At 48.2% G+C, this 19021-nt stretch overlaps 2 protein-coding genes and 1 long non-coding RNA gene across 11 annotated transcripts in view; 2 read left to right on the forward strand and 1 right to left on the reverse strand.

The window, feature by feature from the left end:
• The window catches only part of LOC310661044 (GTPase IMAP family member 4-like), a 195147-nt gene extending 189884 nt beyond the window's left edge, over positions 1 to 5263 (forward strand). For 7 of the 8 annotated variants that reach the window (XM_083406790.1, XM_083406786.1, XM_083406791.1 and 4 more), the window contains 2 exons: positions 3163 to 3224; positions 4050 to 5263. In XM_083406790.1, coding sequence (XP_083262916.1) covers positions 3206 to 3224; positions 4050 to 4768 — 738 coding nt within the window. In that variant the 5' untranslated portion in view covers positions 3163 to 3205 and the 3' untranslated portion in view covers positions 4769 to 5263. Of the gene's footprint in view, positions 1 to 2587; positions 3225 to 4049 lie in introns of those variants that run through there. The other variant, XM_083406785.1, reaches the window with a different exon arrangement.
• Positions 1 to 19021, forward strand: part of LOC310660977 (uncharacterized protein) — a 776342-nt gene that overhangs the window by 538142 nt on the left and 219179 nt on the right. The gene's annotated exons all lie outside the window — the stretch shown is intronic.
• LOC310661158 overlaps positions 1 to 19021 on the reverse strand; it is a 142919-nt gene that overhangs the window by 28520 nt on the left and 95378 nt on the right. The gene's annotated exons all lie outside the window — the stretch shown is intronic.

Raw genomic sequence — 19021 nt, forward strand, 5'->3', positions numbered from 1 at the left:
TGGCCCCCAGACTGGGAGGTACCACCCCGTGCTTGGGGGTTGGGGGCAGTGGGGTTGCCATGGGGGCGACAGGGGGGACGCTGGGGGTCAAATGGCTTTGAAAAGCTGGTATCACTGAATCAAGTTCACCAGCATGGTTGAATGAATTAAACAAAATAGTTTTGGATGATTGTGCAATTGTTGCTGTCGTGCAAAATGTTTTTGTGTTACTACCTAGCTTAGTGGGTTTTGCAAAATGCTATTCTGAATAATACTTTTTTATACAGTAGATTAGAGGGCAGTGGAGATGTGTTTATGGGACCAAGAGGGGGTGGCCCAGAAAAGTTTGGGTTTTCGCATAGGGAACCTTTTAAAGTGCATTTGTAAAGAACTCTGAAGTGTGGGGGGGGGGGGTTCTGTCAAAAACGGCTGCAATCTGCTGACATGGTCACCCTTTCTAAGGGGTGAAGTCTGCCAGTTTCCCCCAATGAATTTGTTCACTTGTTGGACTCAATGGCTTCAAAAGTCTGTTCTCGGGGGCAAAGCTAGCCTTTTTCTCACCCGGGTCTGTGAGTAATAGTGAGGATTTTTACTCTGGTGGGAAACCCCATTAAGTTCTGTGGAACCTACTCCAGGAAAATGTGGGAAATACGTTGGGTTACAAACACCTCAGATTACAAACTCCACTAACTCCGAAGTAGTGCCTCAGGTTAAGAACTTTGCCTCAGGATGAGAACGGAAATCACCCGCCGGTGGCAGGGCACCAGCAGGAGGCCCCATTAGTGAAAGCACGCCTCAGGTTAAGAATGGTTTCGGGTTAAGAACGAACCTCCGTAATGAAGTTTGTAACCTGAGGTACCACTGTACTCTGACACCAGCATTAATTTTGCAGTAGCATTTTTAGGGTTTCTTATCAAGCAGGAGACACACTGAGAGATGCACCTCGGATTCTTCTCTTATAATATTATCAGGCTGAGCAAGGCAACCATGCGGGTGGCAGGATTATAGTGACTGATGCAGAGGCACAATGAAGGAGCGCAAGGAGGTCGCAAAGGGGGAGATGTGTCCGATACAGGGATGCTGAGAAGGAGCATGAAAAACGAGACCTTGAGCCGAAACCTGACTTTTGGAGAATCTCATCCTCTTCTTCTTTCTCCATAAACAAAAGATGTTTCTATCCCACTTAGTGTAAACAGAGGCAGAGATCTGCATTCCTTCTCCATTACTGATCTGTTTGCTACTTTCCACATGGACAAAACATTAATCGTATCTTGCGATGGCTCCATGTCTCTCTCCTCCTCCTTGGAATTTTTGATCCAGGCCTCCCCGGCATTCTTGTGCTGCTCTTGTAAAAATCTTGGCCACCTTCTTTGCTTCAGCAGATTAGTATACTAGATTTTCTCTGAACTGCCCAGCCTGGGCTGTTGCTTGCGTCCAAACGGGTCACTTTAATCTCCTGAACTTTCTCAGTTCCCTCGAGATAAGAAGCCCTCAACTTCTTTCAGTCTCTGCCTTGTTATATGGTCCAAGAGAAGCAGCATTTTGGAGGTGGGACGCAGACAAGGACTCGACTTGTATGTATCTGTACTCTCTTCCGCTTACACCAGATGGAGAAAACTATGTTTTCCACTAAATCCTTGGCATAGGTGCGATTCTGTGTTATGGGAGCACTTATGGTATAAGGGCTGCTCACACAAACCCACATATATCCAAGAATTCAGTGAATTCATTGGGAGGAGAATGGGATATTCCTCTCTAGCCACATCCCCAAATATGCTCACTAGTTGTGACCTTCGGCAAACACTCTCTGTGCAAAAACAGTCTGACAACGTTTTCACACCACGGCGAGGAAGGGAGTTTCCTCAGACTGCCAAGGCTCTTTGAGCAATAACTCCTGCCCTTGTTTGCCTGAAACACGCAAGGCTTCTTCCCTTGAGAATGGTCCTTTCTGCCCTTCCCAGTTCAACCAAGGAATTAGAAAGTGGTACGCATTTTCCCACTCTGCTCAGACATCCAAAATGATACCCAGAGCTTTGGACAGTGAACCAAAGCAGTGGCCATTCGGGCTGGGCCGGTGGAAGCCAGGGAGCCCAAGAGGAGGCGGAGGCAGAGCCAATTGCAGATGGACCAAACTCGCCCTTTCTCCTCCCTACTGATTTCTACAAAGGCAACTCTGTTCACAGCCACACCCTCCCTAGAGTAAGAAGTAGGGGAAGTTGGAGGCTGCCTGAAGGATGGCTGAGCTTGGTGGGGCAGTGCCCCACTTGCCCCACTTGACCAGCACCCGCTGGACAGCCGCAAGGGTCCAACTGGATTCTGCACTGAATGCAACACATTCTTACTTTTTCGCTCTTTCATCTTCAAGCATCATAAGATGCACCTGATCATAAAATGCACCTAGTTTTTAGAGGAGGAAAGGGGGGAAGCCCCGTTTTGGGGGGGGGGGGGATCAGCTCACAGTTGTGCAGCTTCTTTTGCAAAGGGGAAAAGCCAGCCAGCAACAGGACCGCCCTTCCTGACACTCCTGAACGCAGCGTAGTTCCAAGGCATACTGAGAACATATCTCATACTAAGGCAGCAAACATGGCACCGACTTGCCCCCCACATTGAGGGGCCCAGTGTCACGTGATGTTGCTGAGAGAGAAGGGTGAACATTGCCCTCCATGCCTCCCCCCCCCTTGGCGGGCCAGTGCTCACCTGGGGGGTGGGGGATGGCGGCCCCCTCAGTTTTGGGGGAGCTCAACCTCCTGCCTAGAAATATTGAGGGAACTGAAGCCCCTTCCGCCCCCTATAGTTGGCGCTCCTGGAAGCAAATCCGCCCAACTCCCTTCTCCATTCAGATGTCAGCTAGGAGTCTGAAGGGGCCATTAGTGGCTGCTGCCCAAGTCCATAACTCTCTTCCTCTGGGACCTCACCAAAGGTTGAGCTAAAGCATCTCTTGGAAGATTGCTGCATAGATATGACATTTTAGTCAGTGAGAATCTGGGGGCCACGGGTTTTATTCTGGGCATGAGGCAGTGGGGTGGCATGGAATCACAAATCGCCTTAGGATGATCCCTCTCTAAATTGCAAAAAGAATTCTGTGAGGCAAGATTTTATTTTTTTGGGAGGGGGGCACATTTCTACCTAATAAACAAAGCTTCTGATTAGCTGATTCTACTTTTCATTTTGCTTCCACTCTAGAAAGCCTGAATATTGACTTGTGACTCTTTCTGCTTGTCTGAATATGGCTGAGAAAAGAAAAGGTAAGTCCTTTAACCTTTAAACTGCCTTGATCTCATTCTCCCAGATTCCTGGACTGTGTTGGATGGAATCAGTGTAACCATGGGAGAGACATTAGCTTGATTCATGGTTTGTTTCCAGATGATATTCAAGGTGCTCACATTGGTGTTTAAAGCCCAAAATGACACAGGCCCTTATACCTGAAAGACCCCCCCCCCTCTTTCCCTGCAGACCCTCTTTGGTGCTACAATTGGTGGAAGGGGTCCTCTTGGTTGTTCTACCACCCTCAACAGTTCAGGGATGGTGGAAGCCCAGGGCCTTCTCTGTGGTGGCACCGAAGGTGCATCTGGAGCCTTCATTGTGCAGCTTCTGGGGAATGCTGAAGGTGGACCTCTTTACTCTGGCTTTTGAAGCTTGAGGTGTCTATAGGGCACACCCTGTTTCTGTAATTGTAAGTTGCTTGGAACTGCTTTTAATATTGTGCTTTAGTATTGTAACCCACCCTGGAACCTTGGGTGAAGGGTAGGCAATTTTTAAAATATTATTATTATTATTATTATTATTATTATTATTATTATTATTATACAAAACTAACTAATTCACACTACCCAAACAAATCACAGCATTTGGATGCAGTTTTCCAAGGAAAGATGTACAAAGAAAGCAGACCTGCTTCAGCATATATATATATATATATACACACATATATACCAAAGGGGTCAGCAGGAGCATTTCTCCCTCACCTGCTGCCAAGCCAAGGATCTCAGGGGATGGGGGCTTGAGGCTGTCCAGTGGGTATCAGTACCTTGCAAAAGAGTTGCTCACCATCTCTTGCCTATTTCTTGTAGAACTGAGGATCACCCTGGTCGGCAAAACTGGAGCTGGGAAAAGCGCAACAGGAAACACTATCCTGGGAAAGAAAGAGTTTACATCGGCCATCTCTCCTTCCTCAGTGACAGCAGAGTGTCAGAAAGAGGACACAGTCATTGGTGGTAGGAGAATTGTGGTGGTTGATACGCCTGGCTTTTTCGACACAAAGGTTCTAAAAGATGAAACTGCCAAGGAAATCAAGACCTGCGTGAAGCACATCTACCCAGGACCCCATGTCATCATACAAGTCATTCAGCTGACTCGTTTCAGCCCAGAAGAGAAAGCCGTTGCTCGGTTGATCCAGAAGATCTTCAGCTGCAAAGCCAAGGACTACATGATCATCTTGTTCACCCGGAAGGAAGACCTGGAAGGTAGGTCTTTGAAAGAGTTCTTGGCGGAGGGAGACCAGGATCTGCAGAACCAGATCGCTCAGTGTGGCGGGAGATGCCTGGCTTTCAACAACCGGGCGGAAGGGCAGGAAAGAGAGGAGCAGGTGGCCGAACTGCTTGGGATGATCGACCTCCTGGTCCAAAAGAACAAGGCAGCCCCTTGCTACACGGAAGAGATGCTAGAGGAGGACAAAGAAGTGATTGAGAAGATGAAGAGGAAAATACGCGAGGAAGTGGAAAGGGAAATTAATGAAGAAAACAGAAGAAAGAAAGAAGAGGAGTCTGACTCAATATGCAACTTACTGTAATGCATCTAGTGAGAATGATCCACTTAAACACCGGAACATTTTCACTCTCAGTAGGGATGTGCTGAAATGCCTCCGTCTGTCCTGATTTCCACTTGTACTTTCAGTCAGTGTTTTCTGTTCCACTGCAATTGCTTTAATTTTGCATAAATCAGCATTCCACTTTGTCGTCTACTTATGTGGAAATGCATATAGTTCTACATAGTCTGTCATAGCACACAATAGAAACGCGATTGATCAACATGTATTTACTTGTTAAAAATAAATTTTTATTAGACAATTTCAACAAAACAAATTATCAATCCAAATAATCAATTACATTATTTCCCCCCTTTTTATCCCCCCTCCCCATCCCTCCCTCCCCCCCACCAAAGACTTCCCTCAGCTCCCCTCTCTGATTTGTTTGCACATATTATTCTCTGCATGTTAAAAATTGCACACATCTCTACCTTATCTATCATATATTCTATTAATAAATTTGTGGATGTTTATTCAAAACCTGCCAAGGAGTCCAAGTCAATTTGTTTTCTTTAAAAAATAGTTGATAAAAAGTTCCCAATCTTCCTTGAAGTCACGATTGTCATTCTCACGTAGTTTGTGTGTTAACTTTGCCAACTGTGCATAACTCATCAGTTTTTCTTGCCACTGTTCTTTCGTTGGGATTTCCTCCTTCTTCCATCCTTGTGCTAACAAGACTCTTGCCGCTGTTGTGGCATACATAAATAAATTCTTTGTTTTTCTTGGCAGGTCTCGTCCTAAAATCCCTAACAAAAATGCTTCTGATTTCTTTACAAATGTCATTTTAAACTTTTTTTTCAATTCATTATATATCATTTCCCAATTTTTTAAATCTTCTCTACATTCCCACCACATATGATACATAGTGCCTTCTTTTTCTTTACATTTCCAACATATATTTGAGCTGGTTTTGTACATTTTTGTTATTTGTACTGGTGTGGAGTGAATTTCAAATCCACTTTCCACAGCTTTTCCCAATCCTCAAATTGTATATTGTGTCCTATATCTTGTGCCCATTTGATCATAACTGATTTGACCTCCTCATCTTTTGTTTCCCATTCTAGCAGAATACTATATGCTTTCTTCGCATCTTTTTCTATAACCACCTTTTGAAATCTAGAGATTGTATAACTAAACCCTTTTTTATTATCTTCCTTATACATCTCATGTAATTGTAATGCAGCCAACTCTAAAAATGGTCTTTAATTTCCTCATAATCTTTTAATTTCCATTTTCCTTCTCTATATATAGGCCACTTCCCCTTTTTACCAAGCATTGTGGTTGGTAAAATAACCTTGGAAATTACCCTAGGGGATGATGGGTGAACTGGGGTTTACTGGTATTTTGAAATATATGGTGGGAGCCATATATTCATGTCATATTTGGTGGTAACAGCAGTGACAGAAGATGGTTTTGCTACAAACTGTTTGTACTACATTTGAATATTTTCCGTTCATCAAGCTGCATGAATTCTCTAGTTGCTCAGATATTAGAATGTGATTCTAAGATTGGTTCCCTTCACATGCATCTCAGCCGTGCCAGAAACTCCTCTCTGATGAAGGCAGAGAGGCAAAGAACTGTCCATCCCATAATGTCTCCAAGGTCGCTTCCAGCAATGTTAGAAACTGAGAAATGAAAGCTAGGATCTCAATGGCACCTTAAACCGAGGTTGTGGGAGCAACAACGGAATGTCTAGGTGCGCTTTTTTAATAACAAGAATACAAAGCTGAAAAGGAATAGACCGCAGCTAAAATATTATCTTCATTTTTCACATGGTCTAGTCCTTCCCCTGCCCACCCCCCTAATATTCTTAAGAGGGTCTCTTCTTCAGAGAGTAGCTGGAAGTTGGGGGGCAGAAAAAGGTCCTCCTTTCCTTCTGCTCTGCAGTTTTAATCTGAAATCAGTACTGCGCCCAGAGGTCAGAAACTGCTCGCTGTTTGAATGAAGTGTCGCAAAATGTGAGTTTCAAACACCGGCTCGCTGTCCAAGCATTCTGTCTGACCTGCTTGCAGGAAAGTGCGAGTTGCGTGACAACAGGGCGTCAGAGACAAGCCCATACTCCACACTTCACAGGGGCATTTCTCCTCCAGAAGTCGGGTCTTTCAGGCTCACTTTGAGGGGGGGGGGCTGGGGAAATGGCCCCTTTCCATGCACGAGCTGCCCACCCACAATGCATTTTGCCTGTGCCAGAAGAGGGCCGGATTGAGGTTTGATGAGGCCCTCAGCTACTGAAGGTAATGGGACCCTTTCTATGTCCAGCTGTCCTTTGTCAACAACAAATGGTCACTGTTTTTTGTGTTGAATATATGCTATATGGTAATTTATGGACCTCACAGGTATCTAAAGCCATTTGCACATCACAAAATACGTATTTAATCAAAGTCATTGTTGAACTGAAATGCAATTAAGAAGAAGTATATTAATAGTGAAATAATTATTAAGCTCTAACTTAAAATGATTTATTCATAATGAACTTAATAATGCAAACACATTGGCATTTGGCAATTAAAAAAGTTCCTTTAGAAACACCATTTACAAAGACTCATCATCTAGTCTCCAGAAACTTGCTATAACAGGAAATAATGATAGGTGTAAATATATGATGCAAACTACTATTAATTAAATAGCAGGATGTAGGCACCCTATATATAGAAAGGAGCAAACCAGGGATATTTGAGGGAGCAGGCTAGCAGGCGGGGGCCAAGACTTACATCATAGGAGCCTACACAACACAAAACGCGGTTGCTGCATGTAGGTTTTATTTGATTTGTTTTTTATCTTATATTTTGGAAATGTACATCCAGGGGTTTTTTTCCCTTTAATTTCCCTTTAAGAGTGGGGCCCTGAGCTATGGCTTGTTGAGCTTATTCCTAAATCCGGCACTGTGCCAGAATCTCTCAGCGTTGAAGGTGGAAGGATGCGGAGCTCAGCATCCCACGATCGCGCCTCCTTTTGTTCCAAGACGCCCTTCAGGAGGGCGGGGAGAGCAGAGGGTTCCTGGAAGCTCAGCCGAGCGCGCTGCCGTGGCGCACATCTCCTTCCTGATTCCTTGGCCAGAGGTGAGACCCGGGGAGACCGGGCGTGGGGAGCGCCTTGCGCTGTCCCCGTTCAGCTTGCTAGAGGGAAGGGGGATCGGGGCCCATGGGCGATGCCAAGTCCATCCGTCCGAGGTGCTCCCTCCTAGCACGAAGCCTGCCCAGGGCAGCAGCAATCCTCACGCCCAGTCCGCGCTGTCCTCTTGCGCGAGTCTCCCCGCGTGATGCGCAAGGACCGGGAGACAAAGCGGGGATGGTCGGGCCTGGAGAGCCGCTGCCGAGCTCCCCTCCGCCCCTCCTCGTCCGCCCAGCTGGTGCGCAAAAGCTCCGCCCGGGTGAATGGAAACGAAACCGAAAGTGCCCTCGCTGTTGCGCCGCGCGTTTGCGTCTGCCTCCCGCGGCCCCGAAAGGAACTGCGAGTCGCTCACTTTCTCCTTCATTTTTTGGGGGGGCTCCAAAACTTCGGGGGTAAGATTCCGGGGACGCTGCTCCCGAGGAAACCCATAGAGGTTGCTCCGCTCCCATATTTGGGAGTTTAGATCTACGGATGGTTCATTCTTCTTGCTGTGCAATGCCAGAAGATTAGTGTGCATAAATCAAGTTGGTTTATGTCGCTGGAGCGCCCTGGAGAAGGAGGGGATCCCTTTTCCAGAGCTATGCTTGGAGGACGCTTGGAGATCCGGGGGCTGCAGGTAGCCGAGAGCTCTCTCCCAACAAAAGATTCCCTACCTGCCTCTTCTGTTTCCTCATTTCCTGGGTCTCCCTTAGTAAGATATTTTCTTATTCCTCCTTCTGTGTTGTTTTTTGAAGGTGGTGACACAGTAATGCAAATGAATCTGTTCAGGGGTCCAAAGGATGCTCTGACTCATCCCACCTGCAGGAGGGAAGTGAGGATGGCACGAGACTCTGGCCATTTCCAAGGTTCAGGGATTTTATTTATTATTACTCTGTTTGCACAATTAATCTCTCTCTCTCTCTCTCACTCACTCACTCACTCTCTCTCTCTCTCTCTCTCACACACACCCTTCAACCCACCAGGCCTCATTTGTAAGTAAAGATATATTGAGGTGTTTGGTGCTTCCCCACCTGGACTCAAATGGCTGTTTAGCTACCGGTTTAGCTACCGGTTTTCTACCCAGTGGTCATCCTTGGTTAAAAACAAAAACAAAAAACTGCCTCCTTGATCCCCATTTTTCCTTCTGAAGAACAAGTGGGCGCTGTATACAGCCCCGGTTTGAAGCAGTCAAAACCACTGCAGCAAAACTTAACAGTATTTTACAAACTTGGGAGGTGGGTAATTCATTTTTAGTCAGTTTTATTCTGTCAAGACTGTGTGCTCCTGAAATGAAGCCTGAATCTCCCCGTCTTTGTTGTGTAATGGATAGAATAGAATAGGGTTTGGATATAAATGCAATAAGGGACGCGGGTGGCGCTGTGGATTAAACCACAGAGCCTAGGACTTGCCAATCCGAAGGTTGGTGGTTCAAATCCCCACGACGGGGTGAGCTCCCGTTGCTCAGTCCCTGCTCCTGCCCACCTAGCAGTTCAAAAGCATGTCAAAGTGCAAGTAGATAAATAGGTACTGCTCCGGCGGGAAGGTAAACGGCGTTTCCATGCGCTGCTCTGATTCGCCAGAAGAGGCTTAGTCCTGCTGGCCACATGACCCGGAAGCTGTACACCGGCTCCCTCGGCCAATAAAGCGAGATGAGCGCCGCAACCCCAGAGTCGGCCACGACTGGGCATAATGGTCAGGGTCCCTTTACCTCTATAAATGCAATACAACAATGAAATGAATGCTAAGCCTTGTGGATCAAAGCCTGTTTGCTGCTCTGCTTGTTCTCTGTGTGCGGAAGGGACCTTCTCGGCACAGGAAGGTGAGAAACTGCAAGGGAGAGGGCATACCTGGGGGAATTTATTGTCCCAAATTCATGGTGGAAATTCACTCATACTTTTTTGTGAGAATTCAGAATAAATTGTTGAATTTGGATCCTTCTTGGCTTCTCAATTTTTATTCACCTCAATTCCAGGAAGTGAGTTGAAAGAAATGACCGCAAGGAAGCCATCTCTGGAGTTCAAAGTCAGCAGAGAGAGGACTCAGCTTGCACTGCTCACAAGGCGTTCCTTTTTGCTATTTTATACCAAGCCACATGAAAAAGGCAGTGATTTGGAAAATTATGAAGAATAACTGGCAAATGGTGAAAAGTGGCAATTTTTTAACATAGTAAAAGCACAGTGCACACACACACCCCTTCAACCCACCAGGCCTCATTTGTAAGTGAAGATATATTGAGGTGTTTGGTGCTTCCCCACCTGGACTCAAATGGCTGTTTAACTACCTGTTTATCTACCGGTTTTCTACCCAGTGGTCATCCTTGGTTAAAAACAATAAAACCCCTCCTTGACCCCCATTTTTCCTTCTGAAGAACAAGTGGAGGCTTTATACAGCCCCCGTTTGAAGCAGTCAAGTCTCCTTCTTTGGAGGTCTTTAAGCAGAGGCTTGACAACCATATGTCAGGAGTGCTCTGATGGTGTTTCCTGCTTGGCAGGGAGTTGGACTCGATGGCCCTTGTGGTCTCTTCCAACTCTATGATTCTATGATTCTATGAAAACTTAACAGTATTTTACAAACTTGGGAGGTGGGTGATTCATTTTTAGTCAGTTTTATTCTGTCAAGACTGTGTGCTCCTGAAATGAAGCCTGAATCTCCCCGTCTTTGTTGTGTAATGGATAGAATAGAATAGGGTTTGGATACAAATGCAATAAGGGACGCGAGTGGCGCTGTGGGTTAAACCACAGAGCCTAGGACTTGCCAATCCGAAGGTTGGTGGTTCAAATCCCTGATCAGAAGGTCGGTAGTTCGAATCCCTGTGACGGGGTGAGCTCCCGTTGCTCAGTCCCTGCTCCTGCCAACCTAGCAGCTCAAAAGCACATCAAAATGCAAGTAGATAAATAGGAAGTGAGGAACCTCCAGGAAGTGAGTTGAAAGAAATGACCGCAAGGAAGCCATCTCTGGAGTTCAAAGTCAGCAGAGAGAGGACTCAGCTTGCACTGCTCACAAGGCGTTCCTTTTTGCTATTTTACACCAAGCCACATGAAAAAGGCAGTGATTTGGAAAATTATGAAGAATAACTGGCAAATGGTGTAAAGTGGCAAATTTTTAACATAGTAAAAGCACAGCACTAACAATACATTATATGGAAATGTTTGCAATACAACTACTAGGAGCATTGTATGGAAGCAATAGGAAACTGTTTGCATTAGCAAAGGGAAAGGGGCATCTCTTCAGGATTAGGCAGGAATCCTTCAACGCAGCTGATTTGCAGAGGTCATTGCCTCTCAATCCTAGAGCACAATGTTGCTTTGCTGATCAAAATGAGAAAAACCTTGTGAACCACCTCTGTCTCCTTGAGGGAAAGTCAGTAACAAGGGTAAACTTTTTTTAAAAAAAGAACTAAATATTTTTTTGCCTCTCTGTACCTATTGACGCATTCTTATTTCCTCACCTCCCCCACAGCAGCATATATTCTCATAATGTAATTGAGCACAGGTGGTTCTGGAGGTAAGTACCGTATTTTTCGCCCTATAGGACGCACTTTTTCCCCTCCAAAAATGAAGGGGAAATGTGTGTGCGTCTTATGGGGCGAATGCAGGCTTTCGCTGAAGCCTGGAGAGCGAGAGGGGTCGGTGCGCACCAACCCCTCTCGCTCTCCAGGCTTCAGGAGAGCCGCAGCGCCAGCCCCACAAGGTCGGGGGACAGCAGGGAGGCGGAACGCCGCCATCCCGCTGTCTCCCTATGTGGTTTAGAGGCTGACGGCGGGGAGATGCGTGCTTCTCCCCGCCGCCAGCCCCGCAAGCTCCGGGGACAGCGAGGAGCCGCGGCGCGTCTTCCCCCTGTCCCCGGACCTGACGTGAAGGCTGGCGGCGGGGAGAAGAGCGCTTCTCCCCGCTGCCTGCCCCGCAAGCTCTGGGGACAGGCGCGGCGCGTCTTCCCCCTGTCCCCGGACCTGACGTGAAGGCTGGCGGCGGGGAGAAGAACGCTTCTCCCCGCTGCCTGCCCCGCAAGCTCCGGGGACAGGGGGGAGGCGCGGCGCGTCTTCCCCCTGTCCCCGGACCTGACGTGAAGGCTGGCGGCGGGGAGAAGAGCGCTTCTCCCCGCTGCCTGCCCGCAAGCTCCGGGGACAGCTGGGAGGCGCGGCGCGTCTTCCCGCTGTCCCCGGACCTGTTCTGCATGCAGGCGGTGGGGAGAAGAGCGCTTCTCCCCGCTGCCTGCCCCGCATGCTCCGGGGACAGGGGGGAGGCGCGGCGCGTCTTCCCGCTGTCCCCGGACCTGTTCTGCATGCAGGCGGTGGGGAGAAGAGCGCTTCTCCCCGCTGCCTGCCCGCAAGCTCCGGGGACAGCTGGGAGGCGCGGCGCGTCTTCCCCCTGTCCCCGGACCTGACGTGAAGGCTGGCGGTGGGGAGAAGAGCGCTTCTCCCCGCTGCCTGCCCCGCAAGCTCCGGGGACAGGGGGGAGGCGCGGCGCGTCTTCCCGCTGTCCCCGGACCTGTTCTGCATGCAGGCGGTGGGGAGAAGAGCGCTTCTCCCCGCTGCCTGCCCCGCATGCTCCGGGGACAGGGGGGAGGCGCGGCGCGTCTTCCCGCTGTCCCCGGACCTGTTCTGCATGCAGGCGGTGGGGAGAAGAGCGCTTCTCCCCGCTGCCTGCCCGCAAGCTCCGGGGACAGCTGGGAGGCGCGGCGCGTCTTCCCCCTGTCCCCGGACCTGACGTGAAGGCTGGCGGTGGGGAGAAGAGCGCTTCTCCCCGCTGCCTGCCCCGCAAGCTCCGGGGACAGGGGGGAGGCGCGGCGCGTTTTCCCCCTGTCCCCGGACCTGACGTGAAGGCTGGCGGTGGGGAGAAGAGCGCTTCTCCCCGCTCCTGGCCCCACAAGCGCCTGAGGGGGAAATAATTTTTTTTTTCTTTATTTCCCCCCCAAAAAACATGGTGCGTCCTATGGGCCGGTGCGTCCTATGGGGCGAAAAATACGGTAATGCGGAAGCCGCTCTTTCCCGCTTCCTCAGATGCAGAACGTTGCACAAAATGCCCAGATGATCATCATCCAAACAAGGACAGAGATCAGTATGTCCCCAAGATTATCATCTTTCTGGCTTATGGAAAACATTTGGGGAGCACATTAGCTCCCATTGTCCTCTTTTTGTCTTTAACAGCAGGGAGTGTGTTGGATCTCAACGTGGTATGTGTCCAACCACATTTGGTGTCCACCTTTTAATAGGCTAGGATTTTGTGCTGCTCCATATCCCCGAGGCAGCCATTTTGTGACTGGCAGGGGCACCAGCTCCTGGGGGCCGAGACCTTTTGTCCCCCTCCCCCATATTTTGGGTGGTATGGATGCCCTGCCAATGTTCAAAAAGCAGGGAGGCGGAAAGTGGAGCCAAGGGTGGCCCAGCTCCGGCATCTGGCTCCTCCTCTTCCTGCTGGGAAAGGAAGGAGGTTCAAAGCACTTCTTGTCAGTGGTGGCCCTTGGAGGAGGAGAGGCAGAGCCACTGACCACTGAAGCCACACAGCTGCTGCATTCAGCTCTGCCCCCAGCTGCTCCTGACGTCGTGCCGTCGCACACATGACGTTGGCCCCTCCAGTCACTTTCACAAGCTGGCGCCTCTGGTGACCAGCACCCACAGCACCTTCTCAGAATTCGAAGTGTTCCCACTGGTCCAAAACGTTGGGTGACCCCTGGCCCACAGCATCGTCCTCATAGTTCCCACCGAAAACAAGAACCACAACATTAGTCATTCATGTATTATTATCCTTCATGCTCCAAAAGGGGTTATCCACCGCCACCCCCATCTCTCGGCATTATTGCACCCCACGAGCACATTCCACACCGTGAAAAGTATGTGAGGAGGCTGCAGAGCTGAGCCAGTGAGGAGTGGAGCCCAGGAGGCAAAGGGCTGTGGCCAAGGGAGAGTCCTGAGGCATCTTTCTTCAGCTCCTGGGCCTGAGGTTCCCCATCCCAGATATAGGGCACCGTTAGCCATCCAAAAAGAACCTTTCTAGAGCAAAATAGAGGACACATTTGCCAACTTCCAGTTCTAACACTCTACCCGTGAAAAAGAGGATGTGTCCTGGAAAAGGAGGATATATGGCAACCCTGCAACGCCTATCTCATTCTATATTAGGGAGAAGTAATAAATCCAGGAACCCTTTTCCTGTTGATGACAAACAAATGCCCTTTTCACTCTCCTTTATTGATTTTTAATATCGTATTAATTTGCAGTAAAAAGGAGAGTAACTACCAAATACAAAATAAAATTCAAAGTTGAAATACGCTAAAGGAGAAAGTGGATGAACCATTTCAGAAAAGTGCGTCTGGGTAGGAAGTTAACTTGTAGTGAATAAATAAGGAGACAAATGAGCTGCTATTTTACAATTCCAATATTGGGTGTACAGGGTTCATCTTTCAATGAATTTGTTTTAACAACTACTGTATATAATTTTCCTGTTAAAAGTTAGCTTTCTTTGCCTCTGCTTTGTAACTATAATTTTAACTCTTCTATTTGATGCTGTTTTTACTTCATTATATTAGGGGTTGACATCTACTGATATCAATAGGTCTACTCTATGACTAATGACAGTTACCCCTCTTCCATTCTTGGAAGGAAGGAAGGAAGGAAACTTTGCTATTCTCTGATCTCAGGAGTAATTGCTTGGGTTCTTACCACTTGCATATACACAGTTGTATTTGCTGAATTTCCCAGCAGAGTGGAGCTGTATGCGGGTTGTACCATCCACATCCTTTCTGGAACTTACAACCCTGAACTGCTCATAGGGTGGGATCAGAACCTCGTCCTCAAAGGGCATGTCAGAAAATTCTCTGATGAGAACTCCATGACAAGTGTAAATCTCAAAGATGGTTTTGGCCACAGGCTGTCCAACTCTCGATTCAGGATCTGCAGCGAAACCATGGGCAATCCCCTCTTGCCGTGATGAGGACGTGAATTGCCCGAAACGGACCGTATCCTTAACAGTAGCGCTGAAGTGGAGATTTCTGACCCCTCGAAACGCCTCGTAGCGGGGGGGGGGGGCTGGGGGTGTTGGAGGTCCTCAGGTCCTGAAGGGCTCTGGTCAGGAGAAAGTGGAAGGTCTTGAAGTTGAAATTATTCCAGTAATGTTCCTTGGATTCCCCAGCTTTTCTTACAGCTGCGTTGAAATCAGGATACAACTTGGGTTCTTCAAGGGTATAAGCCATGATTGCTGCAGCGTACTCTGGCTTGAGGTTTCTGGGCCAGTTATTATCATCCCTCAAGTTGGCTGCTAATTTCCAGGCTTTGGCATAAATTTTGTTTTTGAGGAGCTCGGTTTGGTTTAGCCATGCAATCTCCTTCTCCATCGTCTGTTCACAGCCCTCGTATTGGTCATCGAAGGAATCCAGGACCATGTCAAGCGTTAACTCGTTGCCTGAAAAACGGTCTTGTCTTGGGCTGGAGCTATGGGAGACCTCAAGCAGAAAAGAACAAGATGGGTAAGCAGCTTAGCATGCAAAGAGGCTGGGAAGGTGAGACTTTGCGATAGAGGCTCCTATCACAGGTCAAGTTACGCAGCATCCCTGACAAGTGGCCATCCAACCTCTGCTATGAAACCTCCAAAAAAGGAGTGTCCTTCAATGTTTCTACTCTATTGTTGTTTTAATTTTTTTGAAAGTTTTACATTGTTGATTTTTCTTATTAATAAGAAAACCAGGCAGAGGGCCTTCTAGGTGGTGGCGCCCGCCCTGTGGAACGCCCTCCCATCAGATGTCAAGGAAATAAACAACTACCTGACTTTTAGAAGACATCTGAAGGCAGCCCTGTTTAGGGAACGTTTTTCATGTTTGATGTTTTGTTGTGTTTTTAATATTCTGTTGGGAGCCACCCAGAGCCAAATGGGCGGGGTATAGATAATAAATTGTTGTTTTTGTTCTATTTTTTTTGTAAAGCACATTGAGGTTTGTTTAGTTTTCACAAATCAAGCAGTGCATAATTTTTTATGAATAAATAAGGTGTTCCCCAAATCACTACCTGCTCTAAGAAAACAATAAAAAGGAAATGTGACCTCTTTACAAACTGCCCCCTTTCCTTGTTTGGGGTGTGTGCTGAGGCTTTTTCCAACTGCACATGTGCAAAAAACAAAAATATATCTTTGCCCAAAGTGAAGAGGGTCTGGCTTCCTGGAAGTGGGATTGTGTCCAGTTAGCACTGAGAACAAGGAAGCGATGTTTCCCTTGGTATCTTCTAGGGCTCTCAGCAAGCCTTCCTTCTGACTTCTCCAGCTCCATGCAAAGGCATTGATCCCTCTGCCCCTAGTTGTTGGGGGTTGGGGGCAGAGCTGTGAACAACTTCTTCAGTAAAGATCTGGATCTTTAGGGGGTGGAGAAGGCTCTCCATGACGGCTCTGCTCTGCCTCCCCAGCTGTGTGCAGTAATGCTTCTGAATACCAGTTGCTGGAATACCAGTTGCTCTCGCACTCATGCCCCGCTTGTGGGCTTCCCATCTGGTTGGTGGCTGTGAGGACAGGATGCTGGACTAGATGGCCCACTGGCCTGATCCTACAGGCAGGCTCTTATGTTTCCCAGGCTCCATCTCGTCTGGCATCCAGTTACCTACAGTGCCCACTGACCAATCAGATACTTGCAGAAGCCAGCCCTTGCCAATGTGTAGCACCCTCGACCCTGGAGGTTAGCAGTCAGTGACTGACCTCCTTGGAGAATGCCTGGACCAAGTCTGAGGAATGGCCAAAGCCCTGTGTTAGAGCAGAAGGTCCCAGGTGGGCATCTCCTGAAAGGGCTGGGAAAATCCCTTGCCTGAAACCCTGTAGACAACACTGGTGGCTTCTCATCTTCCAGATCTGATCTCCCTCCCACAGCTACTGTTTCCTCCAGTCCTGTTAATAGGAGGCTAGTGAAACCCAAACTCCAGATCTAAGATTAAATTCTGGACTGAAGCCCATCTTTGCCCCCTCCTCCACCCTCCAAGGTGCCTTTTCATACCTGATTGTCTCCTGTGAAGATTCCCATCAGATGCAACACCAGGACTCTGTGGAGAGGGGACTTCATTGTCCACGCCTGTTCGTTTTTGAGGTGAAGCAAGTTAGGGGCAGGCAGAGCGGATATCTCTTTCTGCACGCTTGCTTCCATTTGAAACTTACTTGCAGCTTTATGTGTTTTTTCTCACCGAAACAGGAAACAGGCCGATTTGAGGTTTCGGAGGCAGGGGAAGCTCACTTCCTCAATGTTCAACTAAGTTCATTCTAGCAAAAACATACCCAATGTTATAGGTCTTGTTTTCACAGAGATTCCTCCAGTACCAGGAAGAGGGAGAGGTTTGTTTCTCTACATCCTTCCCCTCAACACCATCAAAGAGCATTTCAATCTGCACTTCTGGTTTGTTACTCAGCCACGTTAGAGGGGCGACTATTAGTATACAAAGCCCTCCATAGCTTGGGATCAGTTTACTTGACGGATTGGCCTGCCCGACTCCCATCTCCGGAACTGGGACTTTTCACAAGTGCAGAGCCGTCTTTCCCATTGGGCTTAGTGGCGCGTTGCGCCAGGGCGCTGGCCTTTCAGGGGCGCCTCAGCGAGTGGGGGAGCTGCATGGCTTTGCCTCCCCTTTCCCTGCATGCCTGCCAGCTGTGCCCCCTCAACCATAGGGCTGGTGGGCGTGCAGCTTCCTTCCCAAGCCTCCTCGGGAGGAGAGCAATCCCTGCAGAGGCTTGGGAAGGGGTGACAACTCTGGGGAAGGGGGGGAGGGATCTTTGCACCACGGCGCCGGATATGCTTAAGACGGCCCTGCACAAGGGCCACCTAATCTCCCCCCTTCATTGGGCAGGCTTCTTTTAAACGTTGCTTAAACTTCCTTTCCACAGGCAAGCCTACAAAGACATGGAATTTCATTGGGTACATCCCTTTTAAAAAGCTATTGGTTTGTAGAGCTGGAAAGCCCACCACCTGTTCTCTTGACCCGTGCCCGTCCTGGCTGATTAGAGCGTGCCCAGACGAGGTGCGGGGGCCCCTGGGGGATATCATCAATTTGTCCCTTGGCACCGGGACATTCCCAGGGGAATGGAAGGAGGCAGTGGTGCGCCCGCTTTTAAAGAAAACATCATTAGATCCTTTAGATCTATCCAATTACCGCCTGGTTTCGAATCTTCCGTTCCTGGGTAAGGTGATTGAGAGAGCGGTTGCTGAACAGCTTGGTATGTCACATAGAGGAGGGAGAAAGGTTGTTTTCTGCTGCTCCAGAGAAGCGGACACGGAGCAATGGATCCAAACTACAAGAAAGAAGATTCCACCTAAACATTAGGAAGAACTTCCTGACAGTAAGAGCTGTTTGACAGTGGAATTTGCTGCCAAGGAGTGTGGTGGAGTCTCCTTCTTTGGAGGTCTTTAAGCAGAGGCTTGACAACCATATGTCAGGAGTGCTCTGGTGGTGTTTCCTGCTTGGCAGTGGGTTGGACTCGATGGCCCTTGGGGTCTCTTCCAACTTTATGATTCTAAGTTCAGCCGTGTTTTGTTGCATTTGTTGACTGAACTAAAAAGTTTCAATACGTATTGTGTTGACTTGCTGAGGTTAATTAATTTTCAGGCAAAGTTATCAAACTTGTTTTAAATAATATTATTTTTTCCAAAAAAAAAGTGTCATGAGCCCAATTTTTTAATTTTTTAAAATTTATTATAAAAACACGTATTTTTGCCATTTTGTCACACACACATAGTGGTGACACCCGGGGCGGCCCGCACCCACCACACCCCCTTCCTACGCCACTGGTTGGGGAGAATCTGTGCGGTCTAAAATAAATGTATACAGTGGTACCTCGGGTTAAGTACTTAATTCGTTCCAGAGGTCTGTACTTAACCTGAAACTGTTCTTAACCTGAAGCACCACTTTAGCTAATGGGACCTCCCGCTGCTGCCGCACCGCCGGAGCACGATTTCTGTTCTCATCCTGAAAAAATGTTCTTAACCTGAAGCACCATTTCTGGGTTAGCGGAGTCTGTAACCTGAAGCGTATGTAACCTGAAGCGTATGTAACCCAAGGTACCACTGTACTGATCTCTCAAGAAGATTGTCCTGCATTGAGGCAAACTTCCCTCAATGGTCCCTAGATGTCAGTATAGGCCTAGGAATGCTCCATTTCTTCGCTTTCCCTTATTCTGTTAAGGAGAACTCTCCTCT

This window comes from Podarcis tiliguerta (assembly GCF_965153285.1).
Source record: "Podarcis tiliguerta genome assembly, chromosome: 12".
NCBI classification, from domain to species: domain Eukaryota; kingdom Metazoa; phylum Chordata; class Lepidosauria; order Squamata; family Lacertidae; genus Podarcis; species Podarcis tiliguerta.